Raw genomic sequence first — 27,406 nt, 5'->3', positions numbered from 1 at the left:
TTTTAGAAACATCTCTCTGGCTACTGAGTTGAGAATAGTCCATAAGGGGCAGTGACAGAAGCAGAATGACTAGTTAAGAGAAAGGAATGCAGATAAGAAGTAACGGTGACTTGAGGCACCTAGCTGACTCAGTCAGAGCATGTGTCTCTTGATCTTGGGGTCATCAGTTCAAGCCCCACTTTGGGCATATGTTACAGGATTTTTGTTCCCTTAGTGCTCATGGTTCTTGGTCCTGCCACTTTGAAGAATGAAGAGGTAAATCAGACAGAGTGGTGGGCAGCAAAGTTTATTGAACAGTAGTAGTACAGAGCTCCCAAAGAGGGAGGGGACCCAAGAGGGTTGCCCTTTGAGCTTGTAAGTGTGGGGGTTTTTATAAACTCTTTCATGAAACTATCTTAAGCATCCTGAGTGGGGGGCCCTGTGGATTGACTGCTAAGGTGTGCCACTCAGGCTTTGATCACGCATCCATCCACCCATTAGGTTATTGTTCACGTGTTGGCGATCATGTGAACTGACATTTGGAGACTAAGTGATAGTAACCCATGTTCTATGGTTAGTTGTTTTGTTTCAGGATGTTTTGCAAAAGCTGCTAGACAGGGTGCTCTTGTGGTCTTGTCTCAGCTGCAAATCGGGGTGCTAAGGCAATTTTGTCTTAGCTGTCTTGGCTCTTTGCTTTCTTCTTCAGGACCCTGGCTCTAAGTGTCCAACTAACCTGAACACACAGAGCTTACTTAAAAAAGAAAGAGAAAGAGGGTAAGGGAAGGGAAAGGAAAGGAAGGAAAAGAAAGAAAAGAGAAAGATAAAAAGGAAGAAAAAAATTTGAGAATTGACAGCATATAGATTGTATTTAAAGAATTGCTCCTCTTTTTTGTTTTTGGAATTTAGATTTAACTAGTGCTTATTTATCCCAGAGTTCTTTTCTGCTTTTAGTCAGTTGAGGCAAGAGGTTCTCTTTTTTGCCATGTAAATGAAGAAAATTGTGATGGCTAGAAGAATTACAAAGATTGTTATCACCAAACCAAAGTGTAATTAATAATGATTATTCTTGTGTTATAGAGCTGATGTTCATTATAATTAATATAACTAACCTAGAAACAGATTTTATAGACACTTAAAAAAAGAAATCTCTTGGTTTGAGCCATCTGTTTCTATAAGATACTCTCTTCTAACAGACGACTGACTCAATCATTTCAATCTTCATAGTATCTAAGCTAGAATAGCTCTACATAGTAGTCCCATATTCGAGGGGTGCCTACGTGGTTCAGTGGGCTAAGCATCTGACTTGGTTTCGGCTCAAGTCATGATTTCAGGGTCTTGGGATGGAGCTCTGTGTTGGGCTCTGCTCAGCAGGGAGTTGGCATGAGGATTCTCTCTCTCCCTCCGTCCCTCCCCCAGCTCATGTGCACCTGTTCCCTTGCTCGCTCACTCTCTCTCTCTCTCAAATAAATAATCTGTTTTTAAAATCCCATATTTGACTGCATTACAAGACTTTTTACTTTTTATAGCAGTTTTATTGACAAATGATTTGCTTACCTCATTATTTTAGGGGCTCCTGGCTGGCTCATATCAGTAGAACATGTGACTCGATCTCAGGGTCATGAGTTCAAACCTGACATTGGGCATAGAGCTTACTTACTTAAGTAAATAAGATTCACTGATTTTTACTAAGTTTAAAAGTTGTACAGACATCATGACAAACCAATTTTAGAACATTTGTGTCAGCCCAAAAAGATCCCTTATACCTATTTGCGGCTGTTCTCTATTCCCACCCCTGGCTTCAGGCAACTGCTGATCAACTTTTTTTCTCTTTAGATTTGCTTTTTCTGGACGTCTCATGTAAACTGAATATGGGTTTTTTTGCATTACACTTTTCACTTAGTGTATTGTTTTTTGAGATTCATCTGTGTCACAGTTTGTCAGTACTTCATTCCTTTTAATTGCTAAATCAAATTAAATTGTATGGATAATATCATATTTTGTCTATTCATCAATTGATGGATATTTGCATTATTTCTGGGGTTTTTTGGCTATTATGAATAGTGCTGCTAAGAACATTCAAGTACAAGTCTTTTGTGTAGATGTAAGTTTTCATTTTTTGGGGGTATATTCCTAAGAATGGAACTGCTAAGTCTTATGGCAAAATTATATTTAATTTTTTAAGAAGCTGCCAAACTCTTTTCCTAAGGGGCTGTACCATTTTACCTTCTTGCCTCCAACATATCCCTGCTAACACTTGTTATTAACTCCCTTTTTTTGTTTGCTTGTTTATTTTTTTAGTAATCTCTGCACCCAGTGTGGGGCTCAAACTCCTGAACCTGAGATCAAGAGTTGGATGCTCTTCCAAATGAGCCAGCTAGGTGCCCCCCCTATTGACTCGCATTTTGATTACAGCCATTCAAGTGGGTGTGAAGTGGTATCTCATTAGGATTCAATTTGAATTTTCCTCATGACTAATGATGTAGAGCATTTTTGCATATGCATATTGGTCATTTGCTTGTCTTTGATAAATATTCAAATCTTTTGTCCATATTTTTTAGGGGGAATGGGGCTGGCAAGAGGGAGAGAGAGAGAGAGTCTTAAGCAGGCTCCACACCCAGATGAGCCGGATGTGCATCTCAGTCCTATGACCCTGAGATCATGACCTGAGGGTCCTGGGATTGAGCCCCGCATTGGGCTCTCTGCTCAGCAGGGAGCCTGCTTCCCCCTCTCTCTCTGCCTGCCTCTCTTGCCTACTTGTGATCGATCTCTCTCTCTCTCTCTGTCAAATAAATAAATAAAATCTTTAAAAAATGTTTAAAAGTTTTTCATTTTAAGTCTAATTTTTTTAAATTGTTTGTACCTAAGAAATCTTTGCCTCACCCAATGTCCTAAAGATTTACTCTTCTGTCTTCTAAGAGTTTTATAGTTTAATCTCTCACATTTAAGTCTGTGATACATTTAGAGTTGATTTTTATGTATGGTATGAGGAGGTATTACTTAAATGAATAGGTTGGACAGATTTGGTAATATGGAAGTACTTAAAAATTGATAGTGAGGACTCTGTTGAGGATTTTTTTACTCACTTGTTTTACTTATAAGTGAAATAATACATTTGACAGAGAAAATTCTATTAATTCACTCCACAGATATTATCTGCTATAATGTTAATACATTAGTAATAATAACATATAATAATATAGTATATAGTACATGTATAATAGTTAATAACCGGCATTTGAGGATAGAATAAACTGGAAGTAACACAGTTGACATCAACAGTTGACAAAATTGGGGCACCAACCCCCTCACATAGTCAAAAATAACTATAGTTTTTGACTCTCCAAAAACTTAACTACTAAGAGCCTACTATTGACCTTACTGATAACATAGTCAATTAACATATACTTTGTGTGTTACATGTATTATATATATTGTGTTGTTACAATAGATTAAGCTAGAGAAAAAAGTGTTATTAAGGAAATCACAAGGGGTGGGGGGTACCTGGCTGGCTTACTCGGTAGAATATGGGACACTTGATCGAGGGGTTGTAAGTTTGAGTCCCATGATGGGTGTAGAGAATACTTAAAAATAAAAAATCTTTTAAAAAAAATGGCCGAGTAACTAATTAGGTTTTAAAAAAAAAAATCACAGGGCGCCTGGGTGGCTCATCATTAAGTGTCTGCCTTCAGCTCAGGTCATGATCCCAGGGTCCTGGGATTGAGCTTCCATTGGGCTCCCTGCTGTGAGGGAAACCTGTTCCCCCTCTCCCACTACCTCTGCTTGTGTTCCCTTTTTTGCTATGTCTCTCTCTGTCAAAAAAATAAATACAATCTTAAAAAAAAAAACAAAAATTAAAAATTAGAAAAATATCAAAAGGAGAGAAAATACATTTACAGTATTGTGTTGCAAAACATCCACATATAAGTGGACCCATACAGTTCAAGAGTCATCTATATTACAGTCTACCCTTTTAAAATAATAAATATATTTACTTTATCATGCTTATTTTTAAATATAGTTCAAACTTTAAAAATTAGTTTATTTTTAAGCTTATAGAAATTTGTATAAATTGATTCAAATCAGAGTGATTTGAAATTTGAAATTATCTTGTCCATTAAATTGGGATAAGTTCCAGTTTTAAAAGTATATGATAAATTTTTAATTTTATATGAAAATATAAGTCATTTTGATTATGGCTAACCTTATATTTAACTTTGAAATTTGACTAGCTTTCATTTCACCATTTTCAGCCTTTATACAATGATAAATCTTTGATAACAACTCAGTACCTGACCTAAAGCATTCTAAAGTGCAAAACCACTTTTTTCATTTATATTTCCAAATGAATAGTGCTTAAGAGATAGTAGAAATCAGTTATCCTAATTGAAAATAGTGTTATATTTTTGAAGTCTATAAAAGTTAAATTTATATGGTATGTGATGTTATTGACAATAATATTGCATTTGGGGGAGAGTGTATGGACTAATTCAGACTCTGCATTTGGTGATGACAGAGTCACAACACAGAAAGCATTTCTCACCTTCAGTATTGCTATGAATATCTGCTAGCATGCTATACTATAGCTGTATAGGAATTGCTTCCTTGAGCTCTTAGGCTTAGCCAGTTTGTCACGTCTTGTTTATGTTTTTTAAATAATGCACTTAAAGTTTCTGTAAATTAAATATTTGTTAGCTTCCCTTTGTACAGAAGAGTGTATGGATTTGTATTTATATATATCAATAGTATAAACATTTTTAGCAAGAAAAAAAAATGTGTCCTTTATTAGTCTTCCAAGACCAAAACCTTAATTTTTCTGTTTTGTTCTTTATTTTAAAAGATTTGTTTTCCCCATCAGATGCAGACCAACAACGAAGAGAGAAACTCAAAAAGGAATTAGCACGATGTGAAAGGGAGTTGAAATTAAATAAAACAGCAGTGCAGGCCAATTCTAAAAATAATTCTAAGTCATTATTTAACACTCTACAAAAGGTAAGATAGTATTTTTGCCTGTTAAAAGCAGATGTTTCTAAGGTATTTCATTAGTGGTACAACCTGACTTCATGGTGGTATGTTTACTGTAGGTCAGAATCAGTAAACTTCTTAGGTAAAGTGCCAGGTAGTAAATATTTTAAGCTTTTCAGGGCCACAGTCTTTCACAATTCTTGTGCCTTTGGACAGTAGCCACGGATGAGATGTAAATGAATGGGCATAGCTGAGTTCCAGTAAAACTTTATTAAGAAAGACAGTAGGCCAGATTTGGCCTCCAGGCTATAGTTTACTGACATCTGCTCTTGGTGTTTTGTGATACCCTTTAATATCTGATTGAGGAAGTTCTCTTATTCTTCATTTGCTAAGAGGATTTGTTTTTCCTTCTCATGAATGGATGTTAATTTTATAAAATGCTTTTTCGGCATTTTTTGAAAACATAATATCATTTTCTTTTTAATTTGAGTATGTAGTGAATTATAGTCAAGTTTCTAATGTTAAAACAACTTTGCATTCCTAGTATAAACACAACCTTGTCATAATGTAATACTTTTTTTATACATTGCTAGATACAGTTACTAATATTTGTTTAGGATTTTAGCATCTACCACCTTTTTTTTTTTTTTTAAGATTTATTTATTTGACAGAGACACAGAGAGGGAACACAAGCAGGGGGAGTGGGAGAGGGAGAAGCAGGCTTCCCACTGAGCGAGGAGCCCGATGTAGGGCTCTATCCGAGGACCCTGGGATCATGACCTGAGCTTACGGCAGATGCTTAATGACTGAGCCACCCCGGCACCCCCATCTACCACATTATTGATACTGACTTGTCATTTTCCTTTTTCTCTACGCTATGTATGGTTACACTAGCCTCATAAAATAAATTGAGTGCTGTTTCCTTTTTTTTTCCATGCTCTAGAATAGTTTCTGTAAGTTTGGACTTTTTATTCTTTGAATTTGGTGTCTCAACATTAAAAATACCTGGGCCTAGAGTTTTTCTTTGTTAGAAGCTTTTTGTTTACTAATTCAATTTTTTTAATCATTATAGAACTATTTTTTTGTTGTTTTTATGCTGGAAGTTGTCCATTTCATCTAAATTTTCAAATTTTTGGCATAAATTTATTTAAATATAATCTCTTAATCTCTCCTAAATAAGTATTATTTCCCCATTATTATTCCTCATGTTGTTTGTGCCTTTATTCTTCTTTCTTTGATTTTTTCCTCACCAGAGATTTTTCAGTTTTTTTTTAATCTTTTTTTTTTATTTTATTTTTTATTATTTTTTTTTTAAATCTTTTTAAAGGATATTTTGTTTTACCTCATTAATCTTTACTATTGTATTTTGTTGGGTTTTTTTGTTTGTTTTTGTTTTTGTGTTTTGTTTTTTAATGTCTGCTCTTATCTTTCTTTTCCCCTTTTGGTTTTCTTTGGGTTTATTTTGTCTTACTTTCCTACTTTTGCTTAGCTTATTTTCAGCTAACTTCTGGACAGTATAAACATATTTTTTTAAGGTTATAAATTTTCCTCCACATGCTGCTTTAGCTGCATCCCACAAGTTTTTTAATGTGGTATTTTTATTATTATTTAATTCAGAGTATTTTCCATTATAATCTCTTTTTTAACCCAAGAGTCATTTAGGAGTATTTCTTAATCTCTGTGTCTATTTTTTTTCCCTACAAGTTTTCTCTTGTTCCAGATTTCTAGCCTAATTATAGAATATCTATATGATGCTGACCTCTTGAAATTTGTTGAGAAATTTGTTTTATGGCCCAGTAGGTAGACAAATTTCTTAAAATGCACTGTCAAGATGTGTTTGAAAATATACTATAGCTGTTGTGTACAGTATTTACTATCCCATGTATTCATTAAATTAAATTTCATATTCATTCAGATCTTACTTATTTGTCTGATCAGTCTATCATTTATTAAGAGAAATCTTCCACAGGATAATGTATTTAGCTATTTCTCTAAAAATTAGTACTGCCATAGCGCCTGGGTGGCTCAGTTGGTTAAGTGACTGCCTTCAGCTTAAGTCATGATCCCAAGTCCCGCATCGGGCTCCCAGCTCCATAGGGAGTCTGCTTCTCCCTCTGACCTTCTCTGCTCTCATACTCTCTCTCACTCTTTCCCTCAAATAAATAAAATATTTTTAAAAATAGTACTGCCAATTTTTGTTTTATAGATTATGAGTCTATATTATTATTCTATATATACAGATTTAGAGATAATATATTTTCTTTGTGAATCAAACCTGTTACCACTGCTTTGAGTTTATCTTAATGTTTTTTGTATTAAGGCATTTTCTGATAATGATATAGTTAAACCAGTTTTCTTTTGATTAGTACTTTCTTGATATGTCTTTTTCCATTTTTTAATCCTGATGTTTTAGGTGGATCCTAAAGTTTGGTTTGGGTTTTTTTTTAATTTTTTTTTTTTTTGAGATTTTATTTATTTATTTGACAGAGAGAGACACAGCGAGAGAGGGAACACAAGCAGGGAGAGTGGGAGAGGGAGAAGCAGGCTTCCCACAGAGCAGGAGCTGAAGGCAGACACTTAATGACTGAGACACCCAGGCACTTTTTTTTTTATAAAGATTTTATCTGTCAGAGAGAGAGAGAGAGCTCACAGACAGGGGGAGCAGCAGAGGGAGAAGCAGGCTCTCTGCCGACCCAAGGAGCCCAGTGCAGGACTGGATCCCAGGACCTCAAGCTGAAGGTAAATGCTTAAACAACTGAGCTACCCAGATGTCCCTAAAGATTTTGTTTTTAATGAATTCTATACCAATGTGGGCTCAAACTCACAACCCCAAGATCAAGAGTCACATGCTCTACCAACTAAGCCAACCAGGTGCCCCTTAGTGATTGTACTTTTTAACTGAAAATTTAAAATATTTTTCTATCAATATAAATTAATAATTATATTTGGGGATAAAAATAGAGTTTGTTAAATTAAATCTGTAAATATAAGAGTATTTTCTTTCATTTTCCTTTAGCTTTCGTAACCTTTTTTCTGACTCCATAAAGTAGTTCATTTATGTTTTATATATGTGTGTATTATATATATTTTTTTAACTTGCATACATTTTTTATAAGCCTTGATAAATATTTAGACAAGTTCAGATTCAAATTAGTATTTTTGATATATTTAATAATTGGGTTTTATGGTTAATAGATACCTATCTTAATTATAATCTGCATTTACTGAACTTTGCTACAAATAAAAAGAAAATGCTAACTTTAGTGGCAGCTGGATGGCTCAGTTGGTTAAGCTTCTGCCTTCAGCTCCAGTCAGGATCCCAGAGTCCTGGGATCCTAGGGTCCCACATCAGGCTCTCTGCTCGGTGGGAGCCTGCTTTGCCCTCTCCCTCTGCCTGATGCTCTGCCCTCTTGTGCTCCCTCTGTCTCTCTCTCTCTCTCTCTGCCAAATGAATAAATCTTAAAAAAAGAAAGAAAGAAAGAAAGAAAGAAAGAAAGAAATGCTAACTTTACCCTCTGAACATATTAGCCATTTATATACATGAGATCATATAATCAAAAGCCTTTTCTCATAATTGCCTATACAGTCATGCTGTTTTTCTCTCACACTTTGACTCATCTCTGGAGCCTCCGGTACCTTCCAGTCTGTACCCTATAACCTCCACCCAATTATTCACCACTCACTCACATCTCTGACACAGCACTTACTACTTGCTATTATGATTAACTGAACATGTGTATATGACCCATATTCCTTTTTTTTTTTAAGATTTTATTTACTTATTTATTAGACAGAGATCACAAATAGGCAGAGAGGCAGGCAGAGAGGCAGGGGCGGGGGAAGCAGGCTCCCCACCGAGCAGAGAGCCAGACTTGGGGCTTGATCCCAGGACCCCCGACACTATGACCTGAGTGACGGCAGAGGCTTAATCCACTGAGCCACCCAGGTGTCCCATGACCCATATTCCTAAATAAATCTATGAAACATGTTTAAAGCAGTATAAAACAATGAGAAGCAAGAACTATCAATTTCTTTCATAAAATATAATCTGATATATAATCTTTTATAAAATATAAAATATAATCTAAAATATAAAATATAATCTGAATATCTTTTATAAAATATAATTATAAAATTTCTTTTATAAAATATAATCTAAAATATAATTTTATAAAATATAAACTTTTTTTCAAAACAAGTGTTAACCAAATTTTTAAATAATTTGTACCCACCCTTTTCTGCAATTGGATTGATCCCTCAGCTGCTTTAAAATCCGACAATTGGAGGAGCTTCTGGTTGAGTGTCCTTTGGGCTCAGGTCATGCATGGTCTCAGGGTCCTGGGATCAAGCCCCACATGGGGTCCTGTGTGGGGCTCATGTTCTCTCTCAAATAAATAAATGAAATCCTTTAAAATTAATTAGTTAATTAATTAGTTAATTAATTTTAAAAATCTGACAATTGGAAAATCTCTCTCTGTCAAATAAAATCTTAAAAAGAGAGAGAGAAAGCGTAGAATGTAAGGTAGGAATTATGAGACATAAAAATACAGGAAAGCTTCTTGCTTTTAGTCAGTTCAAAAGCAATTTTTCTAGCTCATTTCAGATAGATGAGAGTATATTTCTGCCTTTCAAGACTTTTTTTGGTGTTTCATTTTGTTTACTAAATAACCATTATTGATAAGAATTTTCTTACAGGCAGTCTAATGCCTTGTGCATTTCTGCCTGCTCTGATCTCAGCCTGTACTGTTCCTCTAAGTGTAAGTAATTCCTATGATTATTATTTTAAAACCCTGTAGGATTTTTCAGATCCTACTTAGAAACTTTTCCCCTGGGAGCCAAACTCTTGTGGTATATAAGCTATGAGTCTTGTTTGAGAGCACTTTTTTTCTTTTTTTTTTTTTTAAGATTTTATTTATTTATTTGACAGAGATCACAAGTAGGCAGAGAGGCAGGTGGAGAGAGAGGGGGAAGCAGGCTCCCCGATGAGCAAAGAGCCCGATGTGGGGCCGATCCCAGGACCCTGACACCATGACCTGAGCCGAAAGCAGAGGCTTTAACCCACTGAGCCACCCAGGCGCCCCCTGGGAGCACTTTTTTAAAACTAATATATTGAAATCCTTAAAAAAGTATCTTAGTGATTCAGAATTTAATGCCAAAATATTTCCTTGCCTTGACTAATTTTGCCTTGTATTTGAGATCAGGTTAGAAAGTACTTGGAAAGGAAATGGCAGGTGACTTGACCAGTTTTAGGCTTCAATTAAATTATTCAGTCATCTGCAATTTTCTTACTTAGATAAATCAGTACGTAGGTAGCTGACAGATTCACCTTCAGGAAAAGAGTTAAAATCAGTTTCAAATTCCTCATGGTGTAAAAAGTCTAAAATACAGGGACACCTGGCTGGCTCGGTCAGTAAAGCATATGACTCTTGATCTTGGGGTCGAGTTTGACCCCCACATTGTGGGTAGAATTTACTTTTAAAAAAATCTAAAATATGTAATTTTCGGATGAGATCTTTAATAGACAATGTGATACAGTGGTGTAGAGCATAGGCTCAGCCTGGGTCTAAATCTATGAGACCCTGCACCACCTGAGTTTCTTCATCTCTGAAATAAAAGTAGTATTTGTATCACCACCCAAAAGTTGATGGGAGGATTAAATGAGTTGTGCATGTAAATTACTTAGAACTGTACCTTATAGATAGCATAGTAACTTACAGTAGCAGTGATAGAAGTTCTTAATTGTCCTCTTTTATCCTGCTCAAAGGCAAGAATAGTACCTTGCACACAGGAAGCACTCAGCTATTCTCTTACTCAGCTTGTCCATCTTTCTCTCTTTCTCTGCCTGTGAGCTTGAAGGGCAGAAGTAACCGCTAACTACTAGCCATTGTCCCCTCAGAATCTATGCCTTCCATGTAACTTCTCCTCTACCTAATAAAGTGCCTCACAGTTCTACAAAGGATACACAGGTGTCCATAAAGTCTGGAATCATAGACATGGCATCTTGGGCATCTAATCTGTAAAAGAATAAAATATTATCTATGTTTTAAGACTTTGTGTCGGGGCACCTGGGTGGCTCAGATGGCTAAGTGTTTATCTTTGGCTCAAGTCATGATCCCAGCATCCTGGGATCTAGCCCCACATCAGGCTCCTGTCTCAGCGGGGAGTCTGCTTCTCCCTCTCCTTCTGCCTTTTCCCCTGCTCATGCTCTCTCTCTCTCTCTCTGTATCTCTCTGTCTCAAATAAGTAAATAAAATCCTTTAAAAAAATTGTTTAGGGGCGCCTGGGTGGCTCAGTGGGTTAAAGCCTCTGCCTTCGTCTCGGGTCATGATCCCAGGGCCCTGGGATTGAGCCCCACGTCGGGTTCTCTGCTCGGTGGGGAGCCTGCTTCCTCCTCTCTCTGACTGTCTCTCTGCCTGCTTGTAATCTCTGTCTGTCAAATAAATAAATAAAATCTTAAAAAAAAAATTGTTTAAAAAAAAAAGACTTTGTGGATACCCTATAGAAATGGTTCTTTCAAAATTAAACCAAAAAGAAATAGAGCAGTCCCAAAGCTCAAAGTCCTTTCAGCTTTCCCCTCTCATGAGAAGTTGAGAAGTTCCTTTTCATTTCTTCAAAGCCTTGAAGTCCGAGGAACTGCTGACACTGGAGATTTCCATAAAGACATGATGAGAAGGGAAGGATGTTGCCACCAAGAGAGTGGTTGAGAAGGGGATTGGTATTCAGGAGTGGTTTGGAAATTGTCAGATAAAACTGAGATCTACCCGTAGATCTCAATATACAAGTTCAAGACCACAAATATGGGTAGATGTTTTTTTTGTTTTTTGTTTTTTTGTTTTTTTTTTTAGTTTCAGAAAGAACAATGATTACTGGGGCACCTGGGTGGCTCAGGTCTTGAGCCCCATGTTGGGCTCCCTGCTCAGCAGGGAGCCTGCTTCTCTCTTTCCCTTTGCCTCTACTCCCGACTCGTGTTCTCTCCCTCTCTCTGTCTCTCTTACTCACTCTGTCAAATAAATCTTTAAAAAAAAAGGAAAATGATGGCTACTCCTTATGTTTAGAATTATATTTTTAGCCTCTGCCTTCGGCTCGGGTCATGATCCCAGGGTCCTGGGATCGGGCCCCGCATCAGGCTCTCTGCTCTGCGGGGAGCCTGTTTCCTCCTCTCTCTGCCTGCCTCTCTGCCTACTTGTGATCTGTCTGTCAAATTAAAAAAATATATATAGAGAATTATATTTTTTATACTAATAATTCAAAACCTTGAATAGAACTTCATATACAGGGGCGCCCGGGTGGCTCAGTGGGTTAAAGCCTCTGCCTTTGGCTCTGGTCATGGTCTCAGGGTCCTGGGATAGAGACCCGCATCGGGCTTTCTGCTCAGCAGGGAGCCTGCTTCTTCCTCCCTCTCTTCCTGCCTCTCTGCCTACTTGTGATCTCTGTCTGTCAAATAAATAAAATCTTAAAAAAAAAAAACTTCATATACAATGCCAACATCTTCAGGAATATATAATCTCCAAGCCCACAAAGGCAGCTCTTTTTTGGTGTATAATGTAGAGATCCCCAATTATGTAAATTTTTAAACACCAAATGTTCTCAGCCCTCAGGAGAACCAGAAGATGAAGATATGTTAATCGGAGACGTGAATGGATTTCCATCCTTTACAAAGTCACCAGTAACAACTTCAGAGAGACTACACCTCAATCTTCTACCTAAATCTGATAAAGTCTTCACAAATGGTACTGAGAAGAACTCTAGTTCCTCTGTGTTCAACATGGATTACACTGCCTCTGGGCCCAGGAAAGCATGCTCTGGAACTTCATATGGCAGAAGGCCCAAGAGCACATTCCCAAATACCCATCGGTTTCAGTTAGTTATTTCAAAAGCACCCAGTGGGGACCTTTTGGATAAACATTCTGAACTCTTTTCCAACAGACATTTGCCATTCACTCCACGCACTTTAAAAACAGAAGCAAAGTCTTTCCTGTCACATTATCGATACTATACGCCTGCCAAAAGAAAAAAGGATTTTACAGATCAGCGGATAGAAGCTGAAACTCAGACTGAGTTAAGCAGGTATGGCACATTCACAGCCATTAGTAAGTCCTTCAGGGTGTTGTAGAATTAAATAATAATAATTATTATTTTTTATCATGTATCTAATGGATCAGACTTAAGGTCTGATAGTGCCATTTTGAATGAGATAGATTAATGGGACTTTTCCTTTTGCTTGTATCACTAGAACTACCTAAGTAATTGTTGAAAAGTAGCTATAAAACTTGTCAAGCTCCTTATAAACAGAAATGTTACATATTTTAATTTATTGTTTCAAACATGGTATAGGCTTTTAAATACACTTTCAGAGAATCCTCAAAATAAGTCATCAAACAGCATTTGTGTAATTATGTCTATAGATTCGTGTTAAAAATGGCAAAACAATGAGCTATCAAGGAAAAAAACACTTTCTCTGACTCTCCCTGAGCTCCTTTCCTGCAAATATTCAACCCCATTCTTATATTGCAACAACTCCCCAGGAATAATTTAGCCAAGTGGGATAATTTCTAGAAATTAAGTATAATTTGCTTCAATAATGTTTTCATATTTGATAGCGCCTGGCACATAATGAATATTCAGTAAAAGTCCACCAAATGATTGAAGAAAAATCTTATAAAGTATTAATAACTGATTTGTGATTTTTTTTCCTGGAATTATATAAACAACTATTTACCTGGTCCTAGGTTTTAGCTATTTTTAGAAAGCAAAAAACAATTTAGGACTAATATTCTTTTCTCTGGGTATAGAGAAGAGGTATCAGATGAGTCTGTGTTCATTTAACCCCAAGAATTAAGGAATGGGGAGAAACAAGGAAAGCAAGCATATCATATCCTTTTCTTGATTGTATATCTGACAGCTTTTGAGGATAATAGAGCCTATTTCCCTATTCCTATTCTATCCAGCTGAAATCTAGCTGCTATTCAAAAAAAGAGGAAAGGGGCACCTGGGTGGCTCAGTGGGTTAAAGCCTCTGCCTTCGGCTCAGGTCATGATCTCAGGGTCCTGGGATCGAGCCCCACATCGGGCCCTCTGCTCAGTGGGGAGCCCGCTTCCCTTCCTCTCTCTCTACCTGCCTCTCTGCCTACTTGTGATCTCTGTCAAATAAATAAAATCTTTAAAAAAAAAAAAATCTTAAAAAAATAAATAAATTTTTTAAAAAAAAGAGGAAAAATAAGCTGTGTAATCCAAACCATATCTATTTTCTGATTATATAATTAGAAATCACACATTTTATAAGAATAGATGGATTTCATCTCTTATATCTGAGAGGTTTTTTTAAGACAGTAAACTTGTTATCAGGGTATTTGTACTTCGAAGCTTGACAGTTACTTCTTTTAAATATTACAGCTTTAAATCTGATTTTGAGACAGTTGACACCAAGAACTTCACAGATTCAGAAGAGAACACAGAACAGGTAATAAAAATGAGATCTCTTTGTGTGCCACATTGGAATTATAGCTGCTTTAACTTAATAAAATACGTGTAGCTGTTTGGACTTGAGTAATCTCTTGGTGACAATTCTTGTAGATGATGTAACCAGTATAGAGAAGGACTATTTATACATGGCCATAGCTCTCTTTGAATGGCCAGATGGATCCTGCTCAGTCTGGGAAATCATTTGTTGTTAGCACTTTTTCTAGATGGTTGGTTGGCTGGCTGGCTAGATGAATAAATGAATAAAATACCTTAAATGTTGCTTTCAGAGATGTAGACTTGGATCACTGGAGGAGCCAGAAAAGCAATACAGAAGTTATTTTAGTTTCCATGCTAGTACTTTTTTAAATTGCCACTGATTATTGGAAATTATACATTATATAAGAATAGATTAATATTATTCTCTTATATTTGCTTTTACTTTTTTCTAGACTACAAGGCTCTTTTTAATAGCATTTATGTTTTGAGTGCTTGGGCATTTCTTTTAAAATATTAGAGCTTTAAGTTAATTTTCTCATAAACATTATTTTTATTTTGGGGGTATTAATCATACACTTGTGTCCTAATTTAAATTTATTCTTTATAAAAACAGTTTGTCTACTAAAATGCCAAACACAGGGATGCCTGGGTGGCTCATTCAGCTAAGCATGGGACTTCAGCTCAGGTCATGATATCAGGGTCCTGGGATCGAGCCCCACAATCAGGCTGTCTGGTCACTGGGGAGTCTGCTTCTGCCTCTCCCTCTGCCTCTCCCCCAACTTACACACACTCTCTCCCTTCCTCTTTCTCTCATGAATAAATAAAAATCTTTTAAAAAGAAGTATTGGATAAAATAAAATGTCAAACAGATTTGGGGGATAAAAGAATAAAATATAATCACACTGAACTTCTTTCTTCTCTTCTGGATATGGGTAGAGAATTGTCAGTTTCCATCTCAGTCATAAATACCTGTTTGACATGGGACCCTGCCATTTAAAGCCCAAGGACAAATCACTTATCCTCTGAGAGCTCTACATCTAGAAAAGCTACTTAATGTGTAGGATCACTGGAAAGTGTAAATGATATAGGTAAAGTGCCTGGCCTGAGAAGGGCTTCATAAATTACGGCTATGACTGACTTGAGATTTAGGAAGACAGTTAGCTCTGTCGATAACTAAATAAAGTAGAAATCCCATTTTCATGACATTGTTCTCCAAATGCTTATCCATAACCCTATAAGAAAATGATGTATCCTTTACTCCATAATCTGTACCATCAGCAATCCACTTGGGAAAATTAGTAAGTATTAATCTGCAATAGACCAGATTTTAACAGCACTGTACATAATTTGGCATTGTGAAGATTAATCCAATAATGCAAGTAAATGCTTGGCATAGTAAGCAGCACATAGTAAAGATTCCATAAAGGTAAGCTGCCATTATTTTTGTTTGTTAATATTATTGATTGTACTGTCAGAGCTACCACTGCTTCTCTATATTTGATATATTGGCATTTGAAACAAATGGTATATTTTGTACATTTTTTAGGGGTTACTTAAAACTTGCAAATTTACTTCATTTTCTCTTTGTGTAGTTTATTTATGGTAATTCCTTAATGGATTTAAAATATCCCTTATTAAAATATAAGAAATAAGAAGCTGTTTTTACCTTGCTTTAAATACATTTAAGAAAGAAGTCCTTGAGTGGTGCCGGGGTGGCTCCATCAGTTACACATCTGCCTGTGGCTCAGGTCATGATCTCAATGTCCTGGGATCAAGCCCCGCATCAGACTCCCTGTGCTTCCCCTGCCCTGGCTCTTTCTGCACCCCTCCCCCTCAAATAAATAACTAAAATCTTAAAAAAAAAAAAAAAAAAAGAAGGAATCATTGATTGGGTAGAAAAAAAATTTTTTTTTCTTTTTATTTGACAGAGATCATAAGTAGGCAAACAGGTAGGGGGTGGGGAGAAGGCTCCCACCTGAGCAGAGAGCCCCATGTGGGGCTCAATCCCAGGACCCTGAGATCATGACCTGAGCTCAAGGCAGAGGCTTAACCCACTGAGCCACCCAGGTGCCCTGAAAATGTATTTTAAAACAGCCTTGGTCATAGTATATCAGTCACTTTTGCCTATGGGATAGCTCCTTGACTTTTTTGAAATTTGCTATTTTGCTTTATTTCTGCTTTCATAATGTATTTTTGAAGCAAAATAAAGTTCGATTCTTCTCATTACATCCCCAGGCATCTAATTGTATGACATATGATATCAAAGAAAAAATAGCTCCTTTACCTTTACAAGGGCATGACTTACCATGGGACGAGATTAAAGATGGCACTCTCCAGTGTTCCTCACCAAGGTAAACAGCTTACAGAAGTCATTGCAACTGTCTATTTAACTGCTTTCCTGTGTAACAGATAATATTTGCAACATAAGTACTATTCTAATTATGTGCACTCTAATCTCTTTTGGTGTTCTACAATTCAGTGGCAGTGTTAGTTTTACTAAGGAAATCTTACAAAGTAGGTACTCAATAAAAGTTTAAATGAATTCATTGCTAATTCATTAATAAAGAAAAAGGCAATACTGGCTTGTATTATTTGCCATTGTTATTCATATGAAAAGGGATTTTCCTGGGGCGCCTAGGTGGCTCAGTTGGTTAAGTGTCCAATTCTTGATTTCAGCTCGGGTCCTGATCCCAGGGCCATGAGATTAAGCCCCGCACTGGGCTTCATGCTGGGTGTGGAGCCTCTTAAGATTCTCTCTCTCTCTCTCTCTGTCTCTCTCTGCCCCCCAGCCCCTGCATACATGCACAATCTCGAAAGAAAGAAAGAAAGAAAGAAAGAAAGAAAGAAAGAAAGAAAGAAAGAAAGAAAAGGATTTTCCTGAAGACAAATCCTGTGGCAAAATAATACTGAAGAACCTCACAATTTGAGGATTCACCATTCATGATTTTGAAATTCACCATATGCTAGTGTGGTATCTGTCACTGCTGTGTACTGGCATTGTTTTTAAGAACTATACAACATATTTCATAATTATGGAATACTACACCTAAGTAAAAATGATAGGTTAGCAAAAATGCCTTTGATAGTTTCAGCTGTCAAATGTATTTCCAGTATCAGAGATTATATATGAGATGGAGGTGGAAATAAAGGACTAGAGATTAAAAAGAGGGCAAGAATGAGTTGTCATATAGCAGACCAGAAGGCAAGCACACGTGATCCCTCAGAGCCCAGGTCCTCCCTTAGGCCCTTCCTAGGGAGATGGCACCTGGCAGGGCTGTGGGCGGTTCATTACTAACCTCTCTTGTCTTGAAATTCATGATGCTTCAGTACTCGTAACAAGATTTATAAGCTAACTCTTGAGCCACTCTGCAATGAATATGAAGAATCACCTAAAGAAAGGAACGTTTATCTTTTCTAGTAGTTTCTATCTAAAAGAAGTAAAGCAAAATATTTATAATTGTGTGTATCTGAATAAAATATTAGAATTATCTAATTATGACATGACTAAATATTAACAAAATTTATCATAATGACAAGCTTAAAACAGTTTTTCATAGGGAAATAATCTGTTTCCAGCATTATTTATATGTTAACATTGTCAAAGTGAAATTGTGTGTACTAGGTAAGTGATATAGCCCAGTTTGGAAAAGGATTGTGGAAGCACCTGGGTAGTTCAGTCGGTTAAGCATCCAACTCTTGATTTCAGCTCAGATCTTGATCACAGGTTGGTGAGTTCAATCCCCACACTAGGCGTGGAGCCTACTGAATACGTACTTACATACAGTACATACACTGAATTTGTAGTCAGAAGAAAGACTAATTAAAAATGTCTTTGCTAGGGGCGCCTGGGTGGCTCAGTGGGTTAAAAGCCTCTGCCTTGGGCTCAGGTCATGGTCCTGGAGTCCTAGGATCGAGCCCCGCATCGGGCTCTCTGCTCAGCAGGGAGCCTGCTCCCCGCCCCACCACCCTCTGCCTGCCTCTCTGCCTACCTGTGATCTCTGTCAGATAAATAAAATCTTAAAAAAAAAAAAAAATGTCTTTGCTACTTACTTACGCCCATCCTTGGCAAGTTACCCAACCATTCTGCCCCCTGGTGAACTCATCAGTCAGTAGAAAAAATAATACCTACCTAATATACCAGTCAGGGTTGTTCTGAGTATTAGATCAGATCATGGATATGAAAGTACTTTAAAAATTCTAAAATACAGGGGCGCCTGGGTGGCTCAGTGGGTTAAGCCACTGCCTTCGGCTCAGGTCATGATCCCAGGTCCTGGGTTCAAGCCCCGCATCGGGCTTTCTGCTCAGCGGGGAGCCTGCTTCCTCCTCTCTCTCTGCCTGCCTCTCTGCCTACTTGTGATTTCTCTCTGTCAAATAAATAAATAAAAATCTTTAAAAAAAAAATTCTAAAATATATTATTATTAATATAATATTATTGAAAACTTATTGTATGCCAATTATTGTTTTGTTCAAATATTGTAATTTTCTCTTTCCAGGGCAGTATGTCAGTATTCCCTGCAGCTTCCTCCAGAGAGAAAAATCCACTCCGAGTAAGATTTTTTTTACCTCTTCATTTTGCTTAGCGGAAATCAAGAATTAAGAAACACAAACTGGGGCACCTGAGTGTCTCAGTGGGTTAAACCTCTGCCTTCAGCTCTGGTCATGATCTCAGGGTCCTGGGATCAAGCCCCACATCGGGCTCTCTGCTCAGCAGGGAGCCTGCTTCCCCCTCTCTCTACCTGCCTCTCTGCCTACTTGTGATCTCTCTCTCTCTTTGTCAAATAAATAAATAAAATCTTTAAAAAAAAAAAAAAAGAGGGGGTGCCTGGGTGGCTCAGTGGGTTAAAGCCTCTGCCTTCAGCTCAGGTCATTATCTCGGGGTCCTGGGATCGAGCCCCACATCAGGCTCTCTGCTTGGCGGGAAGCCTGCTTTCCCCTCTCTCTCTGCCTACCTCTCTGCCTATTTGTGATCTCTGTCTGTCAAATAAATAAAATCTTTAAAATTTAAGGAAAAAAAAGGATCACACAAACTATTATTAAATAAGTCAGGACTGAATTCTAATTTCTCTTACAACTAGCTTTGAAGTTCAGTCATATAATATGCCCTCAATTTGAGAATGATCAGAATTTTCTGAAATAGTTGTCAGTCACTTCATCTTTATGTCCAGGGGAAATTCGTCCCTAAGTAAACGCAGACTTTGGGTAGCTCAGGATACCCTTCCAGGAGGTTTCTAACCTTACCAGGTTTTTACAGATAGCATACTTCTAGTTTTTAATGTTGTTTTAGTTAAGCTACTCTTTTTCAAGGAATATCATCTTTTTTTTTTTTAAAGATTTTTATTTATTTGACAGACAGAGATTACAAGTAGGCAGAGAGGCAGGCAGAGAGAGAGGAGGAAGCAGGCTCCTCACTGAGAGAGCCTGATGCGGGGCTCGATCCTAGGACCCCGGGATCATGACCTGAGCCGAAGGCAGAGGCTTTAACCCACTGAGCCACCCAGGTGCCCCGAATATCATCTATTTTATAGAGTTCCATTTATTCTCAAGCTTGCTGTATAAATTAGAAGCTGAGAATCAGTTTGAAAGCATAACTTTATATATAACATTTTAATCTTCTGTTATCTCATTTTCTTATTAATTCTTCCCATTACATTTACTTATTGAGTAATTGAGTGGTTACTTACTACTTATATTTTGTATCAAATCACTGATATCAGCTAATTAAAATCAAATTTATAATAGTATTCAGATTTCTTGATGAGCTATTAAAATGTTATAAGATAAATGTATCCACATAATTAAAATTATCACTACAATTATATACACAAATTTCCCTACTATCATATTTTTTCTCCTCTCCATAAATTTTGAAAAAAAATAATATTTTTTTTCTGCTGAATAAATTTCCTAGCATTCAAACAAGATGCTCTTCTAGGAGCAGAAGAGGATTTCATAGTTGAAGTTCTTTCTTTTCTGGATAAATTTCCTCTTTCCCCTCCTCTAAGTGCCATCCACAGGGCTCGGACTTCTGGACATGGTTAGAAGTCAGAGAACCTGTAAAATGCTTGTCAAGAACACACACCTCTGGTGGTTCACATTTGGTTGCCCTTTTGCCCTTGGTTGCTCTGTTTTGTTTTTTGTTTGTTTTGTGTATGTTTTTCTTTTTGTTTTATTGGTTTTTGTTTGTTTATTTGCTGTTTTAATTCCTGCTTATCTGTTAGTGTTGGATGAATGCTCTCCATATCTATGAAATTTTACTTTATTAGGGAACATTTTCTTCTCTTTAAATAAATTTATCTGCATATTTTAAGAATATAGACATAGTTTTTTAATAACATTTCTCTTAATGTGCGATAACAGTATATTTGTCATAGTAGTGATAGATATTTCTCATTAGGTACTCATATTTCCTCTAGTGTTCAGAGTAAGTAGGAAATAATTTTTGTGCTGTGTACTGCTCTGTTTTCACAGTGAAGAAGAACTGTTATATCTGAGTTTCATTGAAGATGTAACAGATGAAATTTTGAAACTTGGTTTATTTTCAAACAGGTTAGATTTTTTAAGTTATATTATGGTGGTTGATTAGTATATTAAATACTCTTATCATGTTAATTCCTTTAAGTTAGTTCCACATACTAGGAAATGAAAAATTATGTTGCTTTCTTGTAAAGAGAGGGGGGAACATGTTTTTTTTTTAATGAATCTTGCTGGAGGATTTATTTTACTAAGAATAACATTTTTTCCATTAATCTTTTTTTGTTAATTATTTTTATTAGCATATAATGTATTTTTTGCCCCAGGCGTACAGGTCTGTGAATCGTCAGGTTTACACACTTAATTTTTTTTTTAAGATTTATTTATTTATTAGAGAGAGAGAGCATGCAAGTGCGGGGAGGGGTAGAGGGAGAGAGAGACAAGCAGACTTCTTACTGAGCACAGAGCTTGATGCAGGGCTCAATCTCACAACCCTGAGACTGTCACCTGAACCAAAAACAAAAGTCGGATGCTTAACTGAATGAGTCACCCAGGCGCCCCTTAGGGGACATATTCTTATCATTGATAGCAAATTATAAAGAATGTTTAATTCTTACCATATAAGGCAAATTCACAATTTGGGGGAGTTACAGAAAAGAATAGAGATTTTATTCACTTAAATACTGTTATTTCTCTTAGATGCAGAGATCAGATTGGTGATTGTCAGTGGTGGGGGGTAGGCAAAAGGTAAAAGTAGTCAAAAGGTAAAACTCCCAGTTATAAAATAAATAACTCATGGGGATATAACGTATAGCATGGTGACTACAGTGAATAGTACTACTGTGGGGACGCCTGGGTGGCTCAGTTGGTTGGATGACTGCCTTCGGCTCAGGTCATGATCCTGGAGTCCCGGGATCGAGTCCCGCATCGGGCTCCCAGCTCCATGGGGAGTCTGCTTCTCTCTCTGACCTTCTTCTCGCTCATGCTCTCTCTCACTGTCTCTCTCTCAAATAAATAAATAAAATCTTTGAAAAGAAAAAAAAAATAGTACTACTGTGTTGGACGTCTTGGTGGCTCAGTCGTTGAGCATCTGCATTCAGTTCAGGTCATGACCCCAGGGTCCTGGGATCGAGGCCCACATCGGGCTCTCTGCTCAGCAGGAAGCCTGCTTCTCCCTCTCCCACTCCCCCTGCTTGTGTTCCTCTCTCTCTCTGTCTCTCTTTGTCAAATAAATAAAATCTTAAAAAAAAAAGTTGCAAATATGAGTTGCATATTTGAAAGTACTTTGTGAGAGAGTAGATCTTAAAAGTGCTCACCACAAGAAAAAAATTATATAGCTGTGTGGTGATGGATATTAACTAGACTTATTTTGTTGATTATTTTACAATATAAACAAATATTGAACCATGTTGTATACCTTACACTAATATAATGTATGTCAGTTATACCTGGATTTAAAAAATTGATCACAGGGGCGCCTCAGAATAAACTGTCGAATATTTACAAGATGCAGTCAGTTGGGCATCTTACTCTTGGTTTCAGCTTAAGTTGCAATCTCAGTGTTGTGGAATCAAGCCACCAGTATGGAGTGTGCGTGAGATTCTGTCTCTGCCCCTCCAGCTCATGCTCTCTCTCTCTCTCTCTCTCTAAAAATAAAATAAATAATCTTTTTTTTTTAATCTATCACAAAAAAAAGAAAAGAAGAAAATGAGGGATGCCTGGGTGGTTCAGTCAGTTAAGCATCTGCCTTTGGCTCAGCTTATTATCCCAGGGTCCTGGGATTGAGTCCTGCACTGGGCTCCTTGCTCAGGAGGAAGCCTGCTTCCCCCTCTGCCTGCTGCTACCCTTGCTTGTGCTCGCTCTTTCTGACAAATACAGAAAACATTAAAAAAAAAAGAGAGAGAGAGAGGAAAGAAGAAAATGATATCCATATTTGAAAGAAAGATGTGAAACTATCTTTATTCATAGGTAATGTTGTCATCCATGTAAAGATCGCACAGAGTCTACAAAAAAAAAACTATGCAAAAAAAAAAAAAAAAACCAAGAAACACTTTATCTCTTAGTTATAATAGGCTAGTGAATCAAATTTTTGCTTATCTGCAAAGATCCATCATCTCATTTTACTATTTGAAACTTGTCAGGAGAATCAAGGCAGGCATTTCTGTTACAACTGTCACTAGTAAAGTGAGAACCAATTAAAAGCTAGGTTTATACATTGTAAGTGAAATGGAAAGTTTACAAAACTGGATTAGGTATTTGTAGATCTTAAGGAAACTATGTAGTCCTGAATCAGCTTGAACATTATCTAAAGTTCACTGGGCACCACGGCCCACTTAATGTCATGTATTATGGAATGCCATTATTTATACCACATGCTTTCCCTGTTGTAATATGTCAAGTACATTTCTAATGAATTATTCTATTCTTAAGTGGTTTTTTTAATTAAACATTTGTATTATTGCTATAAAAAGATATACTAAAAAGACCCAAGTTTTTTTAATAATAATTGTTTACTACTTTTGTTTTAAAAAGGTGGTTACAAATGTTTTCCTAATGGCTGTAGAGTTTCAAATTTGCAAGATGAAGAAGTTCGATTCATCACAACAAAAATATTAAGATCCCAAGTGTAAATCAAAAAGTAAAACACATGTGAAGTGTGTAAGCCTGATGATTCACAGACCTATACCTATAACATATAATACATTATATGTTAATAAAAGGAAAAAGAAAAAAGTAAAGCACAGGTTAGAAGCAAAAACAAAAATAAAAACAAAAAACATTTGCATAGGACATGTGTTTATTGTAGAAAAAGCTTAACTTTTTCTTTTAGATTATAAGGCTATTTATTGCAGCATTTGTTATAAGGCACCAAAAATGGAACCAACCCATATGTCAAATAGTAAAGGTTTGGTTGAATAAATTGCTGAATATTTACAAGAGCAAGTTCTATTCAGGAACCTCAAATGATGTTTTAGAAGTGAATTCATTTATACAGAAAAATTTCAAAATACATGGTTGATAAGAAAAAACAAACTAAGTACCCAAACAGTATGGATTGTTTTTAATTCTTTTAAAAAATTGCCAAGTTGGGGCAACGTGGATGGCCCAGTTGGTTAAGCATCTGACTCTTGGTTTAGCGCAGGTCATGATCTCATGGCTCATGAGATCAGGCCCTGTGTCAGGCTCCCCACTCAGCAGAAAGCCTGCTTGAGATTCTCTCTCTCCCTCTGCTTCTGCCCCTACCCTCCCACTGTGTACACTCTCTCCTCTCTCTCTCTCTCTCTAAAACAAATATATAAATATTTTTTAAGAATTGCTAACTAAAGTAGAACTACTAAATCTAAAATTGGCTTACTTCATTGATAAATAACAAATGGTAACAAAGGAGTTGTTTTCGACAAAGGTATTGAAACATTCTTGTGATAATAAGACAAGCATAGTGTAGTTGAAAAAATAATTTCTCTTGAGCCAGACACAACTGGGTTAGATTCTCTTAATGACTTGTGACCTTAGGGGAAAGGAGTCAGCGTCTTAGAAGATTTTCTCATCTTTAAAATGATCTTTACAATACCTTTCTCTCCAAATATTGGTCATGATTAGAGGTATAATGATTGTCTAGCACAAATGTCTAGCCCTTAGTGGTACTTAATAAGTGATAGCTTTTAGGGTTTTTTTTTAAGATTTTTTTATTTATTTGACAGATCACAAGTAGGCAGAGAGGCAGGCAGAGAGAGAGAGAGGAGGAGGAGGCAGGCTCCCTGCTGAGCAGAGAGCCCGATGTGAGGCTCGATCCCAGGACCCTGGGATCATGACCTGAGCCGAAGGCAGAGGCTTTAACCACTGAGTCACCCAGGCGCCCCGATAACTTTTAGGTTATTATGTGGATTTACCATCAATGGAATTTTTTTTCAAGTATTATTGAGGAAGCATTATAAAATAACTCTTTATAAGAGAATTTCCTTTAGGGTTTGGTTTGGGGGGGGTGTATGTGAAAGAGAAGGAGAGAGAGAGGCTTTTGGTGTTTGCATATGTGTGTGAGAGGAAAAAAAAGAATGCTTTTGGAGTGTGGCAGGGGTATTATTGGACCTCATTTAAAATATTTTCACAGAAATATAAGTGGTATATAATCTTTCAGAAACAATGGCATCTGTTATAAAACTTAAACAAAAAAGCCATAGTAGCTCCCAAATTGAAGCACTTGACAGAATAGGGAAGGATTAGTGTTTAGCTTTGGAAAGAAAAAGAAGAATCTAAAAAATATTTTCCAACCTTTAGTAGTTTTGTTGTTGGATGGCTATTTTGTATTTAGTTGCTTTTCTGATTTTGAGACACTAACATTTCTATTTATCATTTTAGGTTTTTAGAACACCTTTTTGAGCGACACATAAAACAAAATAAACATCATTTGGAGGAGGTTTGTCTTTCTTTAGACATTCATTAGAAAAAATTCTAATATGGAAAGAATTTTAAAGTTTTTCCACAGCCTCAAAGAATGCATTAAAGCAAATGCTTTTTTTCCCTTGAACCTTTTGTGTGTATGAGGGCGGTTTGGGGTGGGGGAAGAAGGAAGTGTTAATCTTGCTGAGATGAGCAGCACTGCAGACAAAAGTAATTCAATTTGACTAGCTTAATTAATGTAATTATTCTTGTCTTAATCCTAGGAAAAAATGCGCCATCTGCTGCATATCCTGAAGATGGACTTGGGCTGCACATCCAGAGAAAACTCAGTGAAGCTGGATGATATTGATATGCTGAATTTACTTGATTTTGAACAGGCTGAGAATTCAGAAGAAGATGAAGATAAAAGCAAACATGATACCACAATTCAACAGGAACGTCAAGAATACCAAAAAGCTTTGGATATGTTATTGTCTATACCAAAAGATGAGAATGAGAGACTCTCTTCACCAAATGAATTTTTCCTGCCCATCTATAAATCAAAGTGCTCAGAAGGGGTTATAATTCAGCAAGTGAATGATGAAACAAATCCTGGACCTTCAGTTTGGGATGACAAAAATCCAAGTGTCTCTGACAGCTTAGCAGACCAGGAGACTTCTGTGAATGTCATTGAAGGGGATAGTGACACCGAAAAGGTGGAGACTTCGAATGAATTATGTTGTCTTAGCACAGAACTCTCCCCGGCTCTTCAATTTCACAGTATCCAAGAGAACAACAATCATGACATGGAAGGACCAACTCTTAAAATCATGGAAATGAGCATTGAGGACTGACCTTTGGATGTTTGATCTTCATTAATAAATATCCCAAGTGGCCAGTAATTCAATATTCCTTTTCCTCTGCTTTATTCTTTCATATATTAAGATTTCTGTATTTGCTTTCTATGCTCTATAATAAATTACCTTAAATGAGCAGCTTAAAACTATACACATGTATTATTTATCCTATAATTTCTGTGTGTTGAGAGTTCTGGGTATAACTTAGATGTGTCTGCTCCGGGTTTCAAGGCTACAAGCCAAGTGTCACTTGGGGCTGTGGTCTCATCTGGAGGCTTGACTGGGGCAAGAATCTGCTTCCAAACTCTTTTCAGGTTGTTGGCAGAATTCCTTTCTCTCTGGCTAGTGAGATATGAAGTGCTATATTATGTAACAAAGGAATGACTTTCCATCATCTTTGCTACCTTCTTTTAGTTACAACCAAGTCACAGGTCCTGCCCACACTTAATGAGTGGAGATATTATACAAGGGTATGAATGCCAGAAGGTGAGAATCACAGGGTCCCCCTAGGATCTATTGGCCACGATTTCTAAAGTTGCTCTTCAGGGGAAAATAGTTTACCCAAGCATAAGTGATTTTGTATGCAATGGGAAATGGTTTATGACCTGGCATGGATCTTGAAACATTAAGCTTTATCTGTAGTATCTTTAAAGAATTTTTTTTTAATTTATTTGTTTGATAGAGATCACAAGTAGGCAGAGAAAGAGGGGAAGGCAGGCTCCCCACCGAGCAGGGAGCCTGATGTGGGGCTCAATCCCAGGACCCTGGGATCATGACCTGAGCCAAAGGCAGAGGCTTAATCCACTGAGCCACCCAGGTGCCCCTATCTGTCATATTTTTAATTTCTTCTTTCTCACTTCCCTGCAATATCTGAAGTTTCAAGGCCTTTCTAGTTACCAGTGAGCTAGGGCAGACTGTCGGCTTTCTGAAAAATTATCCGTTCTTAATGAGGGCAAACATTCTATCAACCCAGTTTGATACTCTCCTCTTGCCCTTATAGTTCATGAATGGGATCTTTTCTATTAAGATATGTCTCAGAAGGGCATCTGGGTAGCTCAGTTGGTTAAGCGACTGCCTTCAGCTCAGGCCATGATCCCAGGGTCCTGGGATCAAGTCCCACATCGGGCTCCCCCTACTCTGTGGGGAGCCTACTTCTGCTCCCTCTGCCTGCCACTGCCTCTGCTTGTGTTCTCTCTCTCTGTCAAATAAATAAATAAAATCCTTAAAAAATATATGTCTCAGAAGACATCGCTAGTGATGTTTTCAACTGGTTACAATAATTAATTGAATATTTGAGTCCC

The 27,406-nt window shown here is 36.9% G+C and overlaps 1 protein-coding gene across 3 annotated transcripts in view; it reads left to right on the top strand.

Annotated features, from left to right (window-relative positions):
* Positions 1–26,260, top strand: part of SPATA7 (spermatogenesis associated 7) — a 41,361-nt gene extending 15,101 nt beyond the window's left edge. For 2 of the 3 annotated variants that reach the window (XM_047736588.1, XM_047736586.1), the window contains 8 exons: positions 4,835–4,968; positions 12,533–13,008; positions 14,334–14,400; positions 16,635–16,750; positions 18,894–18,947; positions 20,869–20,946; positions 25,228–25,285; positions 25,533–26,260. In XM_047736588.1, the coding sequence (XP_047592544.1) occupies positions 4,835–4,968; positions 12,533–13,008; positions 14,334–14,400; positions 16,635–16,750; positions 18,894–18,947; positions 20,869–20,946; positions 25,228–25,285; positions 25,533–26,102 (1,553 nt within the window). In that variant the 3' untranslated portion in view covers positions 26,103–26,260. Of the gene's footprint in view, positions 1–4,816; positions 4,969–12,532; positions 13,009–14,333; positions 14,401–16,634; positions 16,751–18,893; positions 18,948–20,868; positions 20,947–25,227; positions 25,286–25,532 lie in introns of all 3 variants that reach the window. The other variant, XM_047736585.1, reaches the window with a different exon arrangement.
* Positions 26,261–27,406: the final 1,146 nt, after the last annotated feature.

Source organism: Lutra lutra, chromosome 7, assembly GCF_902655055.1.
Source record: "Lutra lutra chromosome 7, mLutLut1.2, whole genome shotgun sequence".
In the NCBI taxonomy this organism is placed as follows: Eukaryota; Metazoa; Chordata; class Mammalia; order Carnivora; family Mustelidae; genus Lutra; species Lutra lutra.
Note: the sequence above shows the minus strand (reverse complement) of the source record. Positions and strands in the feature narration are given on the sequence as shown.